Source organism: Coenobita brevimanus, chromosome 8 (assembly GCF_032717465.1).
Source record: "Coenobita brevimanus isolate Jiangsu-jjx chromosome 8, ASM3271746v2, whole genome shotgun sequence".
NCBI classification, from domain to species: Eukaryota; Metazoa; Arthropoda; class Malacostraca; order Decapoda; family Coenobitidae; genus Coenobita; species Coenobita brevimanus.
The window spans coordinates 17,208,449-17,232,001 of record NC_136961.1 but is presented as its reverse complement, the minus strand read 5'-3'; the positions used below and the strand labels follow the sequence as shown (position 1 = coordinate 17,232,001).

The following is a 23,553-nucleotide window of genomic DNA, read 5'->3' as shown; positions in this document are numbered from 1 at the left end:
GTCAATCCGGATGCTGCCATGCTCACAAAGGGTGCCAATATCCCTGATCATGTACTTCTCCTTACAACATTCATCCAGCCAGCTCGATCTTTTGTCAGTTCCCTAGCCTCACCTACTTCCAAACCTCTCTTCCTTAAACGCTCATCCACCATATCTCTCCACCTTCTCCTTGGCCTACCTCGCCTCCTCCCTCCTTCAAATTCGCTCAGGTATACTTTTTTCACCACTCTATTGTTATTCATTCTTTCCACATGACCATACCATCTCAGGACACTCTCTTCGATTCTGGCGTCCACCGACTTCCTCACTCCACACCTTTCACGAATCACATTATTTCGTATCCTATCCACCCTCTTTACTCCACATATATTCCTCAGGAGTCCCTTCTTCGCTGCTCTTACTCTTGACTTTTCATTTTCATGCCACACCATAGTCTCACACCCATATGTTAAAGTTGGCACTAACACTCCCTCATGTAAGCCTCGTGCAGCAGCAACACTCAAGCCTCTTTTTCTTATCAAGGCCTTCATTGCACCAGCTACTTTTATTCTTTGTGTCACTCTACTTTCAACTTCTTTTGCACATTTTCCTCTCTTTTCTATCACTGTACTCAAGTATTTGAACTCTCTCACCAATTCCAGTCTCTCCCCACTCACTGTGACATCAAACTGGGAATCTCCTTCTCTCTCAATAACCATCACTTTACTCTTCTCTGCAATTACTCTCAAGGCACGACGGTCACAGACATCAACAAAACTCTGCACTAGCCTACCAAGTTCTTGACCAGTACTTGCAAGCAGTACTGCATCATCAGCATAAACAAATTTGAGATATTCCATCTATCACTATTCATTACCAACGCCATCCCTCTCTCTAATTCTCGTGTTTTTACTTTTCTCATCATTCCATCCATACACATATTGAACAACCATGGGGACATCACACAACCTTGTCGCACGCCCACACTGATCGTGAACCATTCACTTAGATGCCCATTAACCCTTACATATGCTTCGCTACCATCATAAAAACTCTTGACAGCACGTAACAGCTTACCATCAACACCATACATGCGCAAAACTTTCCACAATCCCTCTCTGTCTACTTTGTCGTATGTTTTTTCCAGATCCATGAATCCCATAAACACCTTATGGTCCTTCTCACAACCCTTCTCTGCTATCTGTCTGACTGTAAATACTTGATCCATACATGCTCTGCAACTCCTAAAGCCACCCTGTTCATCACTCACTATGATTTCTGATATCTCTCTTACTTTCTCTATATAAAATATACCTTCCCTACAAAACTCAATAAACTTATGCCACGATAATTCTTGCACTCACTTCGTTCACCTTTATTTTCGTACAGGGATACAATCACAGCCTTTATCCACTCTGCAGGCACAGTTTCACCCACCCATGGTAGATCGGGGCACCCATCCTCCACTCACTCAATGTAGAGTGATGCCATATGAGCTCTACACTGAGTGACAAGCCAAATGGTTTCCATGGAAACCATTTATTACGCTTGGTGGTAACCATATAACCTCGGTTTCTGGCTGGGTTAAGTGTCCTCCAGATTTCCCTATCCAAAATCACTAATAATAATAATAATAATAATAATAATAATCTATCTATCTATATACCTAGGCTGCTTCCCCCAAGGAAAGGGAGGTAGCCGAGACAGGACGACACACTCCCCATTTGCTCATCCATTCAGACACACTCATTCGCATCTTAGCCCCAAAAGGGAGAAGGGACAGATCCTCACCACACCACACCACACGAGGGTCAACTGCTCAATGCAATCAGTGGCATCCGCAGCAGGGCCCGACAGCAGAGCTGGTTTACCCTTGCCACATCATAGTAGACCCATCCCCTTACCCGGACCTGATCTGATTAGTTGATCAGACCAAATGCGGGAGAATATTCCCCCAGGGCTGTCATCATTTATTCATTCACAATTTCTCTCCATTTATTTCTGTCATGCACAGCCACTCTTCCTTGCTCAACAGACATCCCTCTAGCATCCAACGCTCTCTTCACACTGTCCATCCACCCTATTCGTGTTCTCCCTCTGAGCCTTACACCTCTCACATCAGATCTAGTTATCCTTTTCTCCAATCGTTCATTATCCATTCTCTCCATATGCCCAAACCATCGCAACATCCTCTGCTCAACTCGATCAACCATCTTCCGAACAACTCCAGTTCTCCTTCGCACTTCATCGTTTCTCACTCTATCCATACGTGTCACTCCACACATACTCCTCAGACACCTCATCTCCATTACATTCAAACTTTTCCTCTCTGCTCTACCTATATTCCATGTTTCAGCCCCATATAATGCAGGCGGTACCACAACAACCTCATACAGTCTTCTCTTTACATCCATTCTAAGTGAACGACATCTAAACACTTTTTTCATTCCTCCAAGCACCTTTCCTACTTCAGTCATTCTACACTTCACTTCTGCATCTATTCTTCTATCCACAGCAACATGTGACCCTAAATACTTAAAACACTCTACCTCCTCAAGCAACTCACCATTCAAAACTATATTCATCCCCCTACCATCCACCGACCTTGTACACTGAATCACTTTACTCTTATTCTCATTTACCTTCAATTTCCTCCTTTCACACACCCTTCCAATCTCCTCTACCAACTGTCTCAATCTTTCCTCTGAATCAGCCACCAGTGCAGTATCATCTGCAAACAGCGGCTGCTTCAGGTTCCACTCTCTACCATCAACATTCACCTGACTCAGACCTTCACCGAAAACTCTTACATTCACCTCCCTTACAACACCATCCATGTAAATATTCAACAACCAAGGCGACATCACACATCCCTGCTGCAGCCCCACTCTCACGGGAAACCAATCATTCACAGTATTTCCCACTCTTACACACGCTTTACTATTTACATAAAAACTTTTCACCCCTTTTAGTAACCTACCATCAAGTCCATACAATCTTAATACAGTCCACAAACCCTCCCTATCAATTCTATCATACACTTTCTCTAAATCCATGAATGCCCAATGCACTTCCTTGCCATTCGCTAAATACTTTTCACACACTTGTCTCACAGCAAACACCTGATCCACACATCCCATCACTTTCCTAAAGCCGCACTGCTCATCACCAATCACTCTCTCTGTACCCTCTCTAACTCTGTTAATTAACACTCTACCATACACCTTACCTACAACACTCAACAGACTTATACCCCTAAAGCTAGTACATTCATATATATCACCCTTGCCTTTATACAACGGGACCACACAAACAGTCAATTGGCACCACCCTTCAGGCATTCCACAGCACACCCATCCATACCTGGAGCTTTCCATTTTTTCATCTTTACTGTCTCATGCACATCCTCCTTTGTGATCAAAGAATCATTCAACTCTCCCAACACATTTATTCCTTGCACCCTTCCATCCGCCACAATCTCAGCCACGCTTTCCTCCTCTACATTTAATAATAATAATAATAATAATAATAATAATAATAATAAAATAATAATAATAATAATAATAATAATAATAATAATAATAATAATGAAATAATAATTATAAGAATTATAATAATAATAATAATAATAATAACAACAACAACAACAACAACAATAATAATAGTAATAGTAATAATAATAATAATCTTATCATCTGTTTTTCATAAGCGCCGATTTTAATAAAGAATTTCCTAAGCTCTGGAAATACATTTACATCTTTACAGTGACATGAATTCCAAAATAACACTGATAAGGAACGCTGCGGAGCACATACCTCCACTCATCCTTTGACCCCACCCACGGGGACTTCTCTTTGAAAGCTTCAAGGCTGCGACTCTTCCTACCCTAAGAATCTCCCAACAGGAGCGACTGACTTGCTCCAGCTTTGAGTTCTATGGCCATCCCTTGGTTTCCTCCACCTAAGGTCGACTCTTTCATATATCATCCAATGAGCAGAGTCAGCTTTAGGGAAATGTACCACGTGTTCACATAACTGAAACTGACATTCTGGTGTTATGTGCATGATTGGTTTTGAGTCAGTTTCACGAAGCAATTGCCTTTTGTAAATTTGGTCGTATCAATAATATCTCTTGATCCTGTGAAGGCAATCAATGCCAGTGGAATCAATTCTTCTGTCCAAGGCACCATTTAGTGCCCATGTCTCACAGCCATAAAGCAAGAAACACAGCACCTGCACCCTGAAGATGCAGATTGTCGACCTTTTAAATAAATGTTGATAATACCCAATACTCAAACTGAGTCTATCCATAGCACCATATGCCAGACCAATGCAGCTAGAGATGTTATTATTTGATATACCGTTATTGTGGATCACAACTACCGATCTACACTGCTAAAATAAGCAAATCTTTAAAAGAATTCTTCGTCAGCATCACAAGCATGCACAGACTGTACTGCTACAAATGATAGGCCAACAAAAATGTCTGGACCTTTCTCTAGGCCCAGGTGATCTATGGTCCCAGTGGCTTCATATGCCTCGAGATCACCAGGGAATGTTTCCAGTGACTCTAAAAGGTAAATTCATCACCATTAACGTTATGATGAGTGGCAAGGACACATCCGTTTCACTCAAGATCTTACTGAAAGGAAATCTGGTGTCTCTCCCTCTCCCCCCCACACACTTGACAGCACTATCCATGTTTGATTACAATCCAGCCTTCAGTTGAATAAACCTTGTTGGTATCTCATGGAAACACGGGAGTTTCCGTACTGCCACCCGATTTACTGAGTCAAACGTCCTCTTGAGATTGACACAGGCAACAAGTAGTCCTTGCTGAAACTCAAAACATTTCATGAGAACTCGAAGTGTTAGGATCAAGTCAACTATAGACTTTGGCGTCAGTCCGGTTTACTCAGGTCTCTGAAAATTCAACAAATGACCTTGGATACACATCAAGAGGACATAAGCAAGAAACTTGCCTGGCACACTGAGCACTGTAGTACCAAGGTAATTACTACAGCAACGTTGGTCTAATTTCCCTTTCCAGACTGGAATAACCAAACCTCTTGTCCAGTCAGGCTGAATGCATTCATCAGCTACTGCAAAAGTAATGCACTTGAATGTATCCCAGTGTTCAATATGATCCTCGACAACATGGAGCACCTGAAACCAATTTCAGACTACAAATTAACCCTCTCAGGCACAGTTACGTGATTCGCGTTCCATGTGGATTGTTTGAAAGAAGCACAGTCACGCGAACCGCATTCCTAAGCACAAAAAAAAATTGTAAAAAAATTAAGTTTCTGGCCAATTGGCGTCAAATTTTGATGCGTCCCAGCGAGCACCTCGCTTTCCCGTTGTAAGGCATTGGCAACACTGAGCTGCCTCACGGGGCCCAGCATGTAGCGGTAAACCTCAGATTTTTCCAAGCAGCCAGGTGGTAGGGTTGCGTCGCGTGTCCTGTCCCTTTAAACTCCTACTAATTCTCCCCCTCCTGCCTGAGCCAAAGCCCCTACGGACTCAGTGTGATAATCCAATATATGTGACATTGTCGATGGAACATAGATATATGTCAGGAAAAGGAATTGTGCCCATTATCATTCGTTAGGCTTAGAGGCGATATGCGTGTTCACTGTTGCGGGGTTTCGCCTCTCGCCCTCCCCAAGGCCCCATGGTGTGATTACAAATACGTATATAATGAAGCCAATACCTAAACTGTATTTTGTGTGAAAGATATTGTGGCTGGCTTGGTGAAATTATGGAACTAGTTAGCGTTATTGACCCCATAAACCATAGTGTGGAATGGGGCAGGCATCATGTACAGTTTTTATAGTGGGGAAGGGAGAATTAGAGGTGTTTAGGGATGGAATTATTGTGATTCTGATAGTGAAAATGCATATGGAATTGTGTGAAATATTCGTCAAACATGCTGAGAGTGTTTGTGAAAGAGTGTGGTGTGTGCCAATACAATAGAGTTGCATCATACTCTCTCGGCGAAGGATACTGCATCACAGTCACGTTGAACCGTAGTAAGAAAGGGAATAATTGCGGAGGACGGGGTGGAATCATTGTGGTAGACATGTATTTGTGTATGATATAGCGTGAAGTGTAAGTGAAATGTGCCATGTATCCTCGTAACAGCATAAATTATGGTTCATAGCTTAGGTTAGCAATACTTTAGCGGCAGGTGTCCTCAGGAGATAGGGACGCCTAGGAACGACAGACGTCATTGAACAGGTACTGTAACTTGGTCTGACATTGAGTGATAACTTATACTTTATGTAAAATATACGTGAACTGTGCCGCGAGTGTTCGTTTAGGTGCGTAGCGTAGGTGAGCGACACTTTAGCGTCAGGTGTCCTGTGAAAGGTAGCGATGCCAAGGAACGCGGGATGTCATTGAACAGGTAGTGTACCTTGGTCTGACATTTAGTGATAAATTATACTTTATGTAAAATATACGTGAACTGTGCCGCGAGTGTTCGTTTAGGTGCGTAGCGTAGATGAACGATACTTTAGCGGGAGTTGTGCTGGGAAAGGTAACGATGCCAAGGAACAAGGGACATCATTGAACAGGTACTGTACATTGGTCTGACATTTAGCGATAAATTATATTTTATATAAAATATACGTGAACTGTGCCGCGAGTGTTCGTTTAGGTGCGTAGCGTATGTAGGTAAGCGATACTTTAGCAGCAGGTGTGCTGGGAAAGGTAATGATGCCAAGGAACGAGGGACGTCATTTAACAGGTACTGTACGTTGGTCTGACACTGATAAATTATACTTTATATAAAATATACGTGAATTGTGCCGCGAGTGTTCATTTAGGTGCGTAGCGTAGGTGAGCGATACTTTAGCGTCAGGTATGCGGGGAAAGTTAACGACGCCACTGAACGAGGGACGTCAGTGGAAAGGTACTGTATCTTGCAACGCCGGACAACCACGGACGTCAGTGGACAGGTACGGTACCTATCTAAAGCAATTGTTAAAATTTATGATTCTTATCTAAAATGTTTGTGATATGTGCCACGAGTGTTCATGGAAAGTATTGTATCATGTGTTAGGGGAACGTTTGGGGAAGGAGGGGAAAATATGTCTGTATATATAAATATATATAGGATAGGATATATATAGGATACGTCAGGATAGGCTGGTCCTGCAGTGGATACTCAAACGGCTGATGATACATATATATATATATATATATATATATATATATATATATATATATATATATATATATATATATATATTTGTGTGTGTGTGTGTGTGTGAGGGAGTATATCCTGTGTGTGGGGAACCTTTTAATATATATATATATATATATATATATATATATATATATATATATATATATATATGTGTGTGTGTGTGTGTGTGTGTGTGTGTGTGTGAGGGAGTATATCATGTGTGTGGGGAACCCTATATATATATATATATATATATATATATATATATATATATATATATATATGGCACACACCCACGGATATATATATCTATCTATCTATCTATATATATATATATATATATATACATATATATATATATATATATATATATATATATATATATATATGGCACACACCCACGGATACCAGTGAAGAGTTATGAGACCGTGGAAAAGACACTGAAAAGATATCCTTTATGTGAACTGTTCATAAATGGTGCAGCAATTGGCTGTACGGAAAGATATAACATGACGTGTGTAGTGCTACTCTGAATGGAAGGTGTTGCGTGACAGTGAATAATATCTCTTCTTTTTCAGCAGAGAACCTAAAAAGCTCATACTTGACTTTCTGTGTCAGTGCTTGCCAAAATGGAGAAGAAAAGTTTGTCTTCTGACCAGTGGCAAAAGGTTCTCTTCGAGGAGGAGACCGAGAGCGAAGCAGAGGACGAGCTAAGCTATGTTTCAAGTAAGGAGGACTGGGACGATGTCCAAGAGCATTCCCCTCAGGCGGCATTGCCCACACTTCAAGCACGACGGGAGCAGACACCACCACCACCAGTGTCAGGACTATCGGCCCAGCCATCGTCTTCACTTGGACGACAGACATCGCCTTGGCTTGGACCTCTCGCTCCTACAGCCATCGTGGTCTCTCCACCTCAAGCCTCCAGTTCCCCCTTGGCCGAGCCTATGTCACTGGTAGCAGGGCCTAGTTACACGACACTGGCACCTGCACGTGGCGCAGTGTCTGCAGCGCAACTGGTGCAGGAGGCGACTGTGTTGTCATCCCCTGCCCGGTCGACAAGGGCGCTGTCTCCAACAGCTTTCATTCCTCCCGACGTTTTCCAGCAGCCGGAGATAGTCTCGTCCTCCTCATCGTCGGAACCCTCACCACCTTGACGAGGCCAGCGTGGTCCACGGCCCGACAAAGAGGCACATGGGTGTTGGTATGCCGACCCACTGCCACCACTGCGGGAGGTGTTGCCGCAACGGGTCCAGGTTGGAGCAGTGGCCCTTTCACACCAGCTAATGGGCCCTTCACAGGATCCCCAGGACTGAAGGTGGATCCGCCAACAACTCTTCAGTTCTTCCAGCTGTTCTTCATGAGGGAGTTGTTGACGTATTTCACCCACAGGACCAACACCTACGCGTCATTTCTGGGGACTGCATTGGACACATGGTTCATCTGCAATGGAGAGGAGATGGCCAAGTTCCTGGGGCTTTACTTCTTCATGGGGGTGATGAATCTGCTGAGCATCCAGCACTACTGGATGAGATCCCTCCTCCACAACTACCCCCTCTTTACACAAGTGGTGAGTGGAAGGCATTTCAGGGCGATCCTGAAGCACTTCCATGCCTTCAACTCACTTGCGATACCCAGGACAATCAAGACCGGCTCATCAGGATTCGCACGGTGATGGAGTACATCCTTCTGCGGTTCCAGAACACCTACTTACCCGAGGAGCATCTCAGCCTGGACAAGGGCTCACTGCCGTGGAAGGGGCGCCTAAGCTTCCGCGTTTACAACCCAATGAAGTCCTCAAAGTATTCCATCAAGCTGTATATCCTGGCTGAGGCTTCCTCAGGTTACATCTGGAATTTTGAGGTGTATACGGAGCAGAAGAGGGCACTGGAGACCACCGTGTGAAGCCTCGTATGACCGCTGAAGGATCAGGGATACAGAGTTTACATGGACGACTATTATAACTCTGTATCCCTGTGTGAACGCCTCTGCAGTGCAGGAACCTACGTGTGTGGGACCCTACGCCTGGCAAGAGGAGCACCAAAGCAGCTGCAGGACATTGCCAGGGCCAAGAACCTGCCAGAGGGGGGCATGACAGCGATGCACAAGGACAACTCGATGGTGTTGCTGTGGAGGGACAAGCGCATTGTCAACATGGTCTCCACCTTCCACAGCACAAGCACCATCCAGAAGCGGGTTCGAAGGAAGACTGGGGCTCCTGATGGGAGGACAACCTATGTCCAGAAGACCATGGACAAGCTCGTTGTGGTGGATGACTACAATCGACACATGGGTGGGGTGGACCACTTTGACCAGATGGTTCAATAATACCCCATCCAGTGGCGGACCATGAAATGGACCAAGAAGATCACCTTCTGCTTCATCCACATGGCCATTTTCAATGTGTTCGCCCTGTTCAAGAAGTGCTCACGCGAGTCAGTCAGTCTGCTCGAATTTGTGGAGGAGATAATGAACAAGCTCCTCTAGTTTGATGAAGCAGAGTGGCCCGCATCAGGGCACGTCATCCACCATGCCCCTGACCTTCCAACCCGACGGCCAGCAGGACATCCAGCACCTGTGGCACCTGCTGCAGTGCCAGCACAGGTGCCATCACCACTGGCTCCTGCACCAAGACCATCATCTCCAGGAGGAGGGCCAGGACAGGGGTCAGCACCACCATCACCTGCAGGGCCAGCACAGGTGCTGAGAGAACCTTCACCGGTTCCTGGTCCATCGGGAGAACCTGCTGCCACTGTCATGCCCGGGTCTGCAGCTGCACCTCCAGGACAACAGGACCGGGGAATGCCAGGAGGACATCCAGCCAAGCGTCGTCATTTCATCAATGACAGAGTGCGGTTGGATAACACACTGGGCCACTGACGGGAGAGGATCCCCAACCAGAGGAGGCTGCAGTGCACCATGTGTTCCCTGGCGAAGTTGAGGAGGGACACAAGTCACATGTGTCCTGTTTGTGATGTGGCACTGTGCATGGGTGATTGCTTTGAACGGTTCCATGCTGAGCGAAGTATTCCCTTGTCCAGTGTACACACACACACACACACACACACACACACACACACACACACACACACACACACACACACACACACACACACTCACACACAAACACACTCACACTCATACACACACTAACACAGACACTCACACACACATTCATACACACTCACACACACACTACCACACTTACACACACACACACACACACACAGTCGCACACACACTAACACACTTACATACACAGTAACACACACACACACACACACACACACACACACACACACACACACACACACACACACACACACACTACATAACTCCTCATCTTCCAATCCCAGAAGGTCCTACAACTCCATCAACATCCCTGGAGGAAGTGAGTTCTCTGAATTTTGTTGATATGTATATTGACCTATTATCAATACCCAAATAATTTTCAGGCAAATAACCGTCTTCTCCTACATATTACACATATGATAGATAGTAAAGCTTCATTAGCAGTAACTTGGACAAAGTAGTGTTCATGTGTAGTAGGATACAACCATAAAAAAACAACCTTGGATGATTTTACAGTCTGTATAAAAAAAAAAAAAAAAAAGATTTGGGAGCATAGTCTGTAGGCAAAGGGGGAGAAAAGTTTTTTTTTTTTTTTTTTTCGCATGCGGTAAAAGTAGGTACCGACCGGAAGAGTGATCTACCTTTGTCATCCTATTACTCGAAAACTATTGGGCATATTGACTTCCTGTAAGAACCATGATAAAGAGCAGTACATTCTACGTATGTTCATTACCAGAATATAAGCCTTTGGGACCATTTTTGGTAGGAAAAGGCGGGGGAACAGACTTCGTTTTTTCCCTCGCTTCCGGTAAAAGTCGAAAGTGCTCGGAGGAATAATCTCACTTTGTCGGCCAATTTCTCGAAAACTATTGGACGTATCGATTTCCTGTAAGAACCATGATAAAGAGCAGTAAATTATACGTATGTACAAGACATAACAATGTAATATCTATGATAAGATTTCGTTGTTACGTATGTTGGAATATTGCGTATGCTATGCGCACATCACGAAAGTGACATACGGACGTGAGTTCCCAGTCATTTTTGGCGATTTGCTCGAAAACTATTAACTCATTAGAAAGCTCGTGAAATTTTGCATATAGTATGTAATAAAAACATAACATGTGCGAGAAAAGTTCCGAGTTAGAGCTTGAATTTTTTTCAAAAATGGCCTTCAGTTTTTGGCTATTTCCTCGAAAACAACAAATCGTTTGACAACCGAATTTGTCTCTTTAGAAAGCTGATGAAATTCTCTATCAAAACTTCTATAACATTTTCCTGTGTGATGTAAAATATTCGAATGGTGATGTTGGGAAGTTAACGTGATGTAGCGAAATGTTTATTCACGGCTGCCTAATGTTGTTTTATTCGTGCTTTCCTGTTTTTTTTTTTTTTTTTTTTTTTTTTTGGTGCTTATCAGCTAGAACAAACATCGACGAATAAGGTGATATAGGTTTCATGGCAGTATATTGATGTTTGGATGGCGAAAATAAGGCGAGAATACGTGTTATTTGCCGCACTCGGGCAGCCGGGCCGGGCACCCTCGCAGAAAAAATTGTGCGCCGAAAAACTTTCTGAAACTTATCGTGCGCGAGAGGGCTAATACTAATACACACACCTCTTACTCCTGAGTTTCTGAAGGTGAAACTTGTTTAAGTGGCATCATCAGCTTCTCTTAGTTTTCATTTGCAGTTTCAGAGTAGCAACAAGAAGACTGTAAGCAGTAGAATATAATAATTTCAGAACTGAGATCGTAGCAGTTCTGAATGATATTCCATAAAGTACTTATGGGAATATGGTCAGTCTCCTTGTCAGCCCCTCCGACACTGGAAAACAATGGCCAGCAGTAAATATCAGGCCAGTGGAACTAGAGATCCAGAAATTCTTAGTTTACAGAATTTTGTGAAATCTATTAGGTAAGACGTATTGAAAGTTTTGGTTCCAGAAACATGAGATTTTACAGGTTCCTCGAAGCTTATTCTAACAGTACCAGCAGCTGGAGTGGTCATCAAAAACCGGTACTGTATGCCACAAGAAGCGCTGTCCACAACAGAGTTGAGTTTGGCATAAAATTGCTCGTCTCAGGAACATGCTGTACACTGCAATAAGAGAGGTGTAGCTCAAAGTGTGTTTTAACCTCATCAGCGTTATACATTTACCATTTGGGATAACATTATCAACCGAAGAGACAAAGTAGAAATCGTCACAGCACCACCATATGGACAGCTTTCTCACAGACAAAACAGTACGATGTATAACCAGCACCACCAAACGAGCCATGCCCAAGCCGCTTCACCTCGGATACTGCAGCTTTGCCGACCCTTAGTCGCCTAATCTCTAGTGACAACAAAGGCAGGTGGAGATGTTAAGAGAGCCTTACAGCATCCAAAATCTCAGCACAAAGGGCCCTTCAAAGGCTAAAGCCCTTGAGGTCCATTGCAGGACCGGCCCATCCCTACCGAAGAAATACGATACAGCCAATGTATCTTTACCCAGTGGCTTAGGCTGTCTCGTAGAGAGTGTATGTACTGTAGTGTGAGAAGTGCTTGTGAGTGAGACTGTAGTGTTGTTGTGGCTTTGAATGTGTATTGTAGTCTATGAACCAAGTGTAATCGGCCAGCCTTAAGCCGACTGGGTGCAAGCATACTAGTATGCAACACTGGTTGAACCACAGGACCCCTTATGTCCGTCAAAGCGGTCAGTGGCTCGATGAATGCTTCCCAAAGTTTTTACAACTCTGGCGGGAGGCGAACCCGCGTCCACCAGCGTGCGAGGCACACTCTTTACCACTGTACCACGGAGGCTTCATATATATATATATATATATATATATATATATATATATATATATATATTTCGCTCTTTCTACTGTATTTCGTCTTTCTTTGTTTTTACTTTCACTTCCTTTCGTTTTATTCATAAGTTAGAGAGTCTTTTCTGAATATTTCTTGGCTTTGGTTGTATTAGGTTTTCCTACTACCTACGCGGAGCTTATCAATAAAAGATAAAGATAATAAAAAAAGAGAAACATGGATCAGATCAAAGAAACCATCAAAAATGGAAAAAGTCTGAAACAGGTCCGAACTAAAATGGCACCAAGAAAACAACAAATGACATCACTGAAAGAAAAAAAAAAAAAAACGGTGAAATAGTTAAATGCAGAGATAAGATGGTGGAGAGAGTTGATGAATTTTACAAAGTACTGTATGCATCAAAGACAGTAGTACCAATAGCTAACTATTCCTTTGACACAAGTGAAATACCTTAGGTAACATGAGACGAAGTAAATATTTGTCTTAAAAATATGAAAAGAAGGAAGGCTCCGGGAGAAGGTGGAATAGTAACAGATTTACTGTTGGATGCAGGAGTTGAAGTACAAAATAGGCTTGCTTACTTATTTACCCACTGTATAAAACAGAAGAAAATTCCCGAAATATGGTGTAATGCAATAGTTATTTTACTCTACAAAAAAAAGGCGACTCAAAAGATCTTAATAACTATCTACCCATTAGCTTATTATCAGTCATTTACAAACTCTTCACTAAAGTCCTTACGAACAGAATAACAAAAATTTTGGAGGAAAACCAACCTAGTGAAAAGGCAGGATTCCGAAGCGGGTATAAGACCACTGATCATCTACATACAATTAGCCTGCTAACTGAGAAAATTACAGAATATAATAAATCACTGTGCTTAGGTTTTGTTGATTACGAGAAGGGTTTTTGATTCAGTGGAGCACATAGCAATTATAAATTCATTGCGAGAACAAGGAGTGAATGAGAAAATTTTAACAATGCTCGAAGACATATATAAAAAGGGAACTGCTACAGTTAAATTACATAAGGACTCGGAAAAAATTAAGATTGAGAAGGGCGTGCGTCAGGGAGATACACTTTCACCAAAATTATTTATAGCATGCCTAGAAAGTATTTTCAGAAAGCTAGACTGGGAAAATAATGGAGTGAACATAGACGGAGAAAAGCTAAACCATTTAAGATTTGCAGATGACATTGTCCTATCTCAGAAACAGCGGAGGCATTGCAAGAAATGTTAAATGACCTGAACAGAGAAAGTCTGAAAGTAGGACTGAAGATCAACCGGAGTAAAATTAATCCACAAACACCAAAGAGCATCATCAGAATCAGCGATGAAATTCTTGAAGAAGTTGAGGAGTACAACTACTTGGGACAAACACTAAAATTAAAGAAAGATCATGGTAGCGAAACAAAAAGACGCATTACAATTGGATGGAAAGCTATCGGTAAACATAGAGACATTATGAAAAGTAGCTTGCCAGTTTGTATGAAGCGAAAAATATATTACGAATGTATAATTCCAACTATGACGTATGGCTGTGAGACCTGGGAACAGACAAAATCAATGGAAAATAAATTAATCCGTTTTCAGAGACCAATGGAAAGGTCAATGTTGGGAATATCTTTAAGAGACAGGAAAAGATCAACGTGGGTGAGACAGCAGACTAAAGTCAAAGATATTATAGAAGTTATAAAAGAACAGAAATGGAGGTCGGCAGGCCATATAGCAAGAATAAGGGATAACCGATGGGGCAGTAGGCTGACTGACTGGACACCGAGAGATTGTAAGCGTAGCAGAAAAAGGCCAGACAGGAGATGGAGAGATGAGATGGAGAAAATTGCAGGGAAAACGTGGCAAAGATTGGCTCAGTCAAGGAATTCGTGGAAAAGGTTGGGGGAGGCCTTTGTTCAGCAGTGGACTAGTTATGGGTGATGATGATGATGATGATGATGATGATGATGATCATGATGATGATGATGATATATATATATGGAGATAGGGTGGAAACCCCTCATCAGCCTCCCAGGTCAGGGGAGGGACTAATCTATGGACAGGGTTTTGGTAACCCTGGACACTTGGCCTGAATATCCAGGTCTGGAATCAGTTTTCCTTCTTCTTGGTGAACTGCCAATCGCTCATACACAAGACAAATCAGGCGAACCAGTAGTGCTAAAATGGATCATACATGAACTTTTGACCAAGAATAAAGTACTTTGAGTATTATTACATCCAATAACGGATGACGGATCTTAAAGAACGTCTTCACAGCATAAGTGCAAAGAATTCAGTTTCTCAGTTCTGGGATCATTAGTGGCTTTGGGGATTTCATGTTTTCCTTAAGCGATTTTTGCTCAGCCTTGCACTTCATTTTCTCTTGCTTGTTACTGATGCTGCCTATGATGACGCAAGTAGTGAAGAAGGGTGTGGTAATATGTAACATTCAAATTAAAATTACAAAGGATGAAGTGCTACTTAGCCTGCTTTGCCACCCATTGTACGTTCTTTTTCACTTACATTCCTTGCCCAAGTCAGTCGGGATGCCGTCCAAAATTGTCAGTTGTCCTCTGTGGCCGAATTCGTAGCTGAAAGTTTTTTTGTTCTCGGTAATGGAGGCGTGGTGAATGGCGGTAAGATCTTGGCATACGTGGAAAAAGTTGTCGCTCATCATCTGTCAGAGAAGATGGATGGGAATTAAAATACGCCCATCAATCGCTTATACATAGTAGGTAAAAAAGAAGGTTTATATTTACGCTTAATTCTGAAGTCGAGACATACAGTTCACAGCCAAAGTCCTGTCACATCTCTACCATCGCATTCCATTGACTCCAAAAGTAAATCTGATTACCCAGGAACCTATTCTGCTGACTTTTTCCTTTACCTACAGTATATTTTCAATGCATCTGACCTGGAATACAGAGCTAATGATCCGATCCCTAAAACTCAGCAGCCCGAAATGCCACAACATTTTACATGTCATCACTTTGGCAATAATATCTACTGTCCCTATTAAACATATGTTAGGGCTCTCATTCTAGACTAGTTTGATGGTTTTAGTGAGATGTTTTCATGTCGTCGTTGGGTATTTTGGAAGGTAAGTAATGTTTGTCGTAATGCAATTTAATTTGTTAGACATATTCCCTGTCCCAGTTTGGAATCAAAGTCACGTCCTTTCAGACAGCAGAGTATTTCTGCAATCACCTAACGGCTACCTTCCACATACAAGTGGTCAATGTCATCACTGTAGATTGCTGTCGACTCGCTACATTGCTTATCGAAGTTTAATGAGAGTGAAAAAAGAAATGCGAGAGAAAAAGTAAGTTCTGATATTCCACTACATCTGCTTCACACAAATGTGGCACGTCTGTTACTTTCATGTCTAATTCATCATACAAAAAAGAAAGATATGAACCTCTTTCTGCTTAGGAAGATAAGCTACAGAGGAAGATAAGAATTAAAGGGTTAAAATATTTCACGAATTGTTGTCCCTTACTTTAAATTGGCTCTGCTTCATTGAACAGGAAAAGGGACAGTGAAAATCGCTGAAACAACATCTGTGTCTGTGTTGTTACCTGGGTGACCTGTTCAGCATTGTCTGTGGTGATGTGTGTGCCTCCAAGGTAAAACTCGTACACTTCCCTGGCCAAGCTTTCTCTGCCAGGGATGTCTTCTGTGAGGGTAGTTGTGGTGGGTCCAGCCACAGAAAAGTTATCCTCAACTGCTTTCCTGAGATTCTCGAAAGCATACAGAGCTGAAAGTAGAAACAAAAGAGAAAAGAGTTTGAGTACATACATAAATAACTCATGCATGGAAGAAATTCTTTATAAATGTGCAAGGCATCTTCCGGCGTACGATCTCCCAGTATGGAATATTTCACTAACGAATTTCAATATCTGTCACCACCTTTCCAGTTAGTGATCGGCCACATCCCTGTTCAAGGAATACCGTTGTGGAGAAACATTAACATTTGAGATAATGCTGCAGCCCACCACCAAAACATCACCTCGAGTGAAAGTGTACCTGAATTACCCTCAGTATGGAGTATGCATTACAATTCTGAAAAAAAAAATATATATATATTTTTCAGCTTTAATGTTACAAAAGAAAGTAAAATGTGTGAACAAGTATGTAGCAGTACTAACCGCCTAATTACTGGACGAGAACTGTCTGTCTATCTATCTATTGCCAGACGCCTTAATCCCTTATACGAGGTGACCACAAACAAATCGCCTCCACGTCAACCTGTCCTCCACTATTTCACTGCCCTGCTCCCAATTCACACACCCCTCTCCCATATGCCGCTCCACTCCATCCCTCCATCTCATCCTTGGCCTTCCCCTCCCTCTCTCCCCCTCCACCTCAGTCACATACACTCTCCTCGTCAGTCTCTCACTCTCCATTCTCTCCACATGGCCAAACCACCTCATTGTGTCTCTGCTAACGCTTCCTATCACATCCACATCCACACCACAACGCTCTTTCACATCCTCATTTGTGAGTCTATCTCTCGAAGTGACTCCACAGGATCCTTTCAAATAACTCATTTCCACTGCTCTCACTCTTGACAAGTGTTCCTCCAGCAATGTCTAAGCTTCACTTCCATACGTTAGAGTTCGTGTCACAATACTGTCACGTAATAACTTTTTCACTTCCATGCTCACTTCCCTGTTTCTTATCACTGCCTTCAAGGAACCAGCAACCTTTCTTCCTTGCTGTACGCTTTCAAGCACTTCTCCCTCCAAACTTCCATCCTTACTCATCACACTACCTAAGTACGTAAACGTACTCACATTTTCCATTTCCTCATCATCCAACCTCACTGTACATTCACTGACTTCACCTCTCTCGAAGACCATAACTTTACTCTTCCCTACAATCACCTTTAAATTCCGTTTCTTACACACTCTCCCAAATTCATCCACCAAGCCTTGCAACTCCCCTTCGTCTTTACCTAACAACACAGTATCATCTGCAAACAGCAGGACAGAGAGTTTCCAAATACTGCCCTCTCTCATTAGGGCCAGTCCAACATCCACTGCCCTACCTTCTATCTCCATTTATAACCCCATCCATTTACAAATTGAACAACCATGGAGACATGACACATCCCTGTTTCAACCCAACCTTCAAACAGAAAAACTCAGTTCACTATCCACACGCACTGCAGCCAGCACCCTCATACATACTCTTCACAGCATTCAACAACTTCCCAGCTACTCCATATAATCTTAATACTTTCCACAACCCTTGTCTGGCGACTCTGTCATATTCTTTCTCCAAATCTATGAAGGCCACATACAACTTCTTTTCCTTCTCTAGAAACTTTTCCGCTAAAGATCTAAGAATGAATATCTGATCTACACAACCTCTTCCCTTCCTAGAACCTTCCTGATCTTCTCTAACTAATTCCTCCGTTATTTCCCAAACTCTGTAAATAAGTGTCCTACCATATACATAATTTTCTTGTTACACTAAGAAGACAGATACCCCTATGATTACTACACACTTCTTTTTCCCCTTTCCCTTTGTACAAGGGAATAATTATACCCGACTTCCAATCCTCCAGGACTCTACCTTCCTCCCAGGCCAATCTGCACATCTTCCACATCCATTCTGTTACTGTCTCTCCCCCATGCTTCAGCATTTCACCACACACTCCACCAATTCCTGGGGCTTTCCCCATTTTGACTTTCTTCATTGCTTCCACAACTTCCATCTTACTGATTTCTTCCTGTCTTCTCACCTCCCTCCTTCTCCCAGCCATTCCCCAGGCACTTATACTCACATTACTTCCATCCTCTATGTTCAACAATTCCTTAAAGTGTTCTCTCCATCTGCTCACTTTTTCTCCCATCTCAACTAGTAATCTACCATTTTTGTCTTTCACTCCCATACTAACTTCATTGCCACCCTGTCTGGCTCTCTATACCTCATTCCAGAACATTTTCTTACATTTCCTCCATTTGACGCTCAAATTCCTTCCAAATTCTTCATCCTCTCTCTTCTTACTCTCTCTTACTAATCTTTTCACCTCTCTCTTCCTTTCTACATATAACTCTCTCTTCCGTCTCTCAGCTTCCCCCACGCCCCTATTTCTCATCCATTCATTATATGCTTTTTTCTTTTGTTCCACAACCTGTCTCACTTCTTCATTCCACCATGTTGTTCCTTGCATCCCTTGTTGTCTTCTCTTCACCCCACACACCACCTCACATGCTGCACATATTTCTTCTGTGAATGTCTTGCACACACCTTCCACGTCCCCCATCTGCTCCAATTCATATTTACCCAATTCTTCCTCCATTTCTTTCTTATATTCTGCCTTTTTCTCATCGTTTTGTAACCTTTCCACTCTTCTTGCACATACCCCTTCCTTCCGTCCTTCCCTTCTATTTCTCAATTTTGCTTGGACCTTGATTCTGAACACCACCAAGTGGTGGTCAGAAAGTCCACTCCCCCAACCTCTATATGCTCTTGCATCCATTACACATCTTCGTATCCTTTCATCCACACACACATAATGAATCATTGCCTTCCTTTCATTCAGTTCACCACCCACCCTTCTCATCACTCGCCATGTATACCTGTGGATCATCTTGTGCCTGAAGAGGGTATTGGCTATCTCCAACCTCCTCCAGGCACAAATGTCCACTAAGGCACTGCCATTCTCATCTATCTCAGCAGACACACCCCACTCACCAACTACTCCATCTACCTTCACATTCCCTACTTTACCATTCATATCACCAATCAAAAACACTCTCTCATTCCTTTTTTTACTTTTCCATGCACACTTCCACATTTGTCCAGAACTCTTCTGTCACTCTGCTTGCAAGATCTTGTGTTGGCACATATACGCACATAATCACCCACATTTGTAGTCCAACTTTCAGTCTTACCCTCACAATCCTTGAGCCAACTGATCCATACTCTCATATATTCTCCTTCCATCTGTTACGAGAACTGCTTGGGAAATAACCCATAAAAATAGCTAACCATTAAACAGTTCCTACATCAACACAGTCCACTCTTTTACCACAATGTCTTCAAACATGATTTTTGCATTCGCGGGTACGAAATCTCGGACTTTGGTGAGGGTGATTCATCAAAGTTTTCTGCCCATCAGCCCATTCATCCGCACTGTATAGGTCGAATTTATGAACCGGTCTTGACAACTGAGGTGACGAATCCTCTCCAGCTGAAGGTGTGCATTCGTTTTAGCCATCGACATGTTCGGGTCAACCCCAAGGTCACAATGACCAATTAAAAAGGTATGGGCCAGATAGGTGAGAATCCCCCTATAACATGTATGTCACAGCTAGCCAACCAACCAACTGCCATCACCTCTCTGTCTTGCTCGCTCTCCACTCACCCACATTTCAGTTAAAGAATTATTTATCAATTCATTTATTTGAGAGAGAGAGAGAGAGAGAGAGAGAGAGAGAGAGAGAGAGAGAGAGAGAGAGAGAGAGAGAGAGAGAGAGAGTCAAGGTTGAAGAACAATAGAACCTGGAGTGTTTGTAAGTATCCGATGAAGAAGTTTCTGAAGGTGTGTATTGCATGCAATATACTGATAATCTGCGTCATATTATTCCTTTTGTTAATCCTGCCTTTGCTAAAACAAGAAACATTGTGACAGTGTTATGTTGTATTGATTTTGTTCTTTTTTTTCCTAACTGCATGCTGTTAAGCCCGGTGGCATGGTTTTTATCCAATAAGATTATATAAATGTAGCTAAGACGTATTTCCTTGCATTTGTCCACCACATCCCCCATATTATTATCAAAACAAATATACTTTTTTCTTGAAGTCTATGAACGACTCAGTTGCCCATAACTACAATATTCATGATTATCATTGGTATTTTGATAACCCATGAGTGACCGTGAAGGCAATACCTCAGATTTCGACGCTCATATTTACAATCCCTGAAAGGACAAGATGTGGATAACATGACACAATCAAGAGTAAAGTATAGAGGAAAAATTACCTTCTCCCCATATCATGTACGTCATAAATATTGCAAAAATAAAAGTTCGGTGGAGGTTCGCACTTATTGTACTGTCCTCTCTCAGTTTCAACCCCTTCAGGTCTTTGGTAATTTGATTTATTCGTATTAGGCCTACCTCAGACAATTTTAAACCAGGAATGATATCCTGTTCAGAATGGGACAGTGGCAGGATACATAAATTCTCCAGCTCAAATAACCACCCTTAACCTGGACATAATTATCCGGTAGCAGCAAGAATATGCTGGGAAAGAATAACCCAGCTTAAAGGGGTTAAGGATACGGTCGTTTAACCCGTGACAGTGGATACATACAGCACTGTCCATGTAATACGTACGGAGCGAAAAGAAAGCGCCATCGTCCTTGTTGGTGCCTGAGATGAGGTCCACCTTGGCGATTTTTCCTTCTCTCATCAGCTTACCAGGCTCGTCAGGCAGGTACACCCCGTCCACTCTGGGTGCCATCAGCAGCGGCATGAAGAACCAGTCCTGTCAATGATAAAATATTCATACGTCTGTCAGCAACAACATATATTAGCATACCTCTTAGCATCATTACATATACTCCTATCAACAACAAAAATATATATTTCCCTTATCAGCCACAATCATACTGTAGAATCCATTTCTGCAACATGTACAATCCTCTCATCACCAAATTCTCCGACTGTACTTAACAAACAAGGTTTAGAATTTGAGCAAAATTCTTATATCGAGAAGAGTCAACTGATGGTGGTTAGTTGTCTAGATTCAATGCTATGCTTCCTTTAATGATGCATATCCAAACGGATACGAATCACTATAACACTGAGACTTTTCGATGATAGAAGCCTGCCTGTAAATCTTCAGCTAAAGGGATGGGAATAGCGTTGAGGGACTGTGACACTCCACTCAGCAACAGTGCACACACACACACACACACACACACACACACACACACACACACACACACACACACCTGCATTCTCATCCATAGAATCAACAGCAACAAGATGTGCTGTCAGTATCAAAAGTTCACCGACACTTCCCTGCTTGCTGTGACGACGAAAGGAACTAGATGAAATAGTTTTGTGTGCCATTATAAAGCACACACAAAATATACATATGCAGGAAGGATAATATCAGCTAGTCGGGGATGAATAAGAATTATGGAAGGGACACAGTACTGACAAGGGACTGTCGACGACATTCGCTCGTGCTGCTGAATCCTGACAGGACGATATAATCATCATCACTACCCATGACTAATTTAAGAGTCTATCCCATAAGGTCAATAGAGTTAACATCTTCACATATCACACATACTTTCTGCTGATCCTCTACTCCCTTCCCTGGCTGAAAGTCATAGCCAGAGTTTCATAGTAAACAAAGACTTCTTGGCAGTAATTCGAAGCTTCTCTATACAGCACGAGTCTTAGTGTCACCACATTCTGTTTCTCATACATCTAGCAAAACTGAAAATTGCCATCATAACACTAAGCAATGGTACTTCCTTTATTGCGAAACCCTTGCTACAACTTCCCTCTAGCTACAGTCATGACAGCAGTGTAAGTAGAAACGATGGCTCGAGAATGCAGCAGCCTTGAAAACAACAGTAACACCACCTACTAACACTCACAGGATCAGCATCGGCAGCATGCACCTACGGCAAAGAAAGTCCTCTCGCATTTCATGTTTTCCTTTCTGCAGACTTTGAAATCAGTCTCTTGAATCAGAAGCAAACGGTATTTATGTATTTTTTTTTTTTTACAGAGGATGAAGAAAGGATGGAAAAGCAAAATTGAAAAAAAAATCCATGAACTTGAATATAGGTGTCCAACATCTATAAAAACCTGGAACAGTTAGACTTGAACTACTGTGGGTTGAAGTTTTGGGAAACTAATATGGAAGAACAAATTTCAAAGTGAAGCCATTCAGTGAAAGAAAGAATTCTGGCAGGCAGAAGCTCTGGAATATAACAGTGTGACGGTAATCTTAAGTGTTAGTAGATGCCCATGTTGAACTGTGTAAGGCATGGAGAGGTGGCATGAAGGATGCAGGTGTATCTGAATATTTGCCATAGAAGTATCTAAAATCTTACAGGGGATGCAGTTCATTTGTAATTACTGGATTATTGTTTGTTCTTATAGCTTTTTTTTTTTATTTTGTCCAGTTAGAGCGTACGTGACTTGTATATGTTTGATTGTTCGTTAGTGAAGAAGCTACAGTACGTTCTCTGAACAATAAACCAAGTTTCTTTGAAGCGGTTTTAGCAAGTGATCTAACACGAGGGTACTGCTAAGCGAAACACAGAGAATTTCAGCATTTTTAGAGACAGTAATATTGGATGCACTGAAGGCATCGTAGGAATCAGGCAATATCTGTATACTAGTAAACTGGATATATATGATTTTCGTAGCATCAAATGAGCTAGTGTTATTTTGTTCTCATCCTATGATCTTAGGTAAGTTTTGCTTTAATTAGAATGCTGTGCTGAGTTGGAAGTAAAAG

The 23,553-nt window shown here is 42.3% G+C and overlaps 1 protein-coding gene across 1 annotated transcript in view; it reads right to left on the bottom strand.

The window, feature by feature from the left end:
* Window positions 1-23,553, bottom strand: part of LOC145408087 (venom carboxylesterase-6-like) — a 66,316-nt gene that overhangs the window by 26,236 nt on the left and 16,527 nt on the right. The window contains exons 5-7 of the mRNA XM_080278897.1: window positions 21,402-21,552; window positions 16,629-16,807; window positions 15,574-15,727 (exon numbers count right to left, since the gene is read on the bottom strand). Coding sequence (XP_080135023.1) covers window positions 15,574-15,727; window positions 16,629-16,807; window positions 21,402-21,552 — 484 coding nt within the window. The remainder of the gene's footprint in view (window positions 1-15,573; window positions 15,728-16,628; window positions 16,808-21,401; window positions 21,553-23,553) is intronic.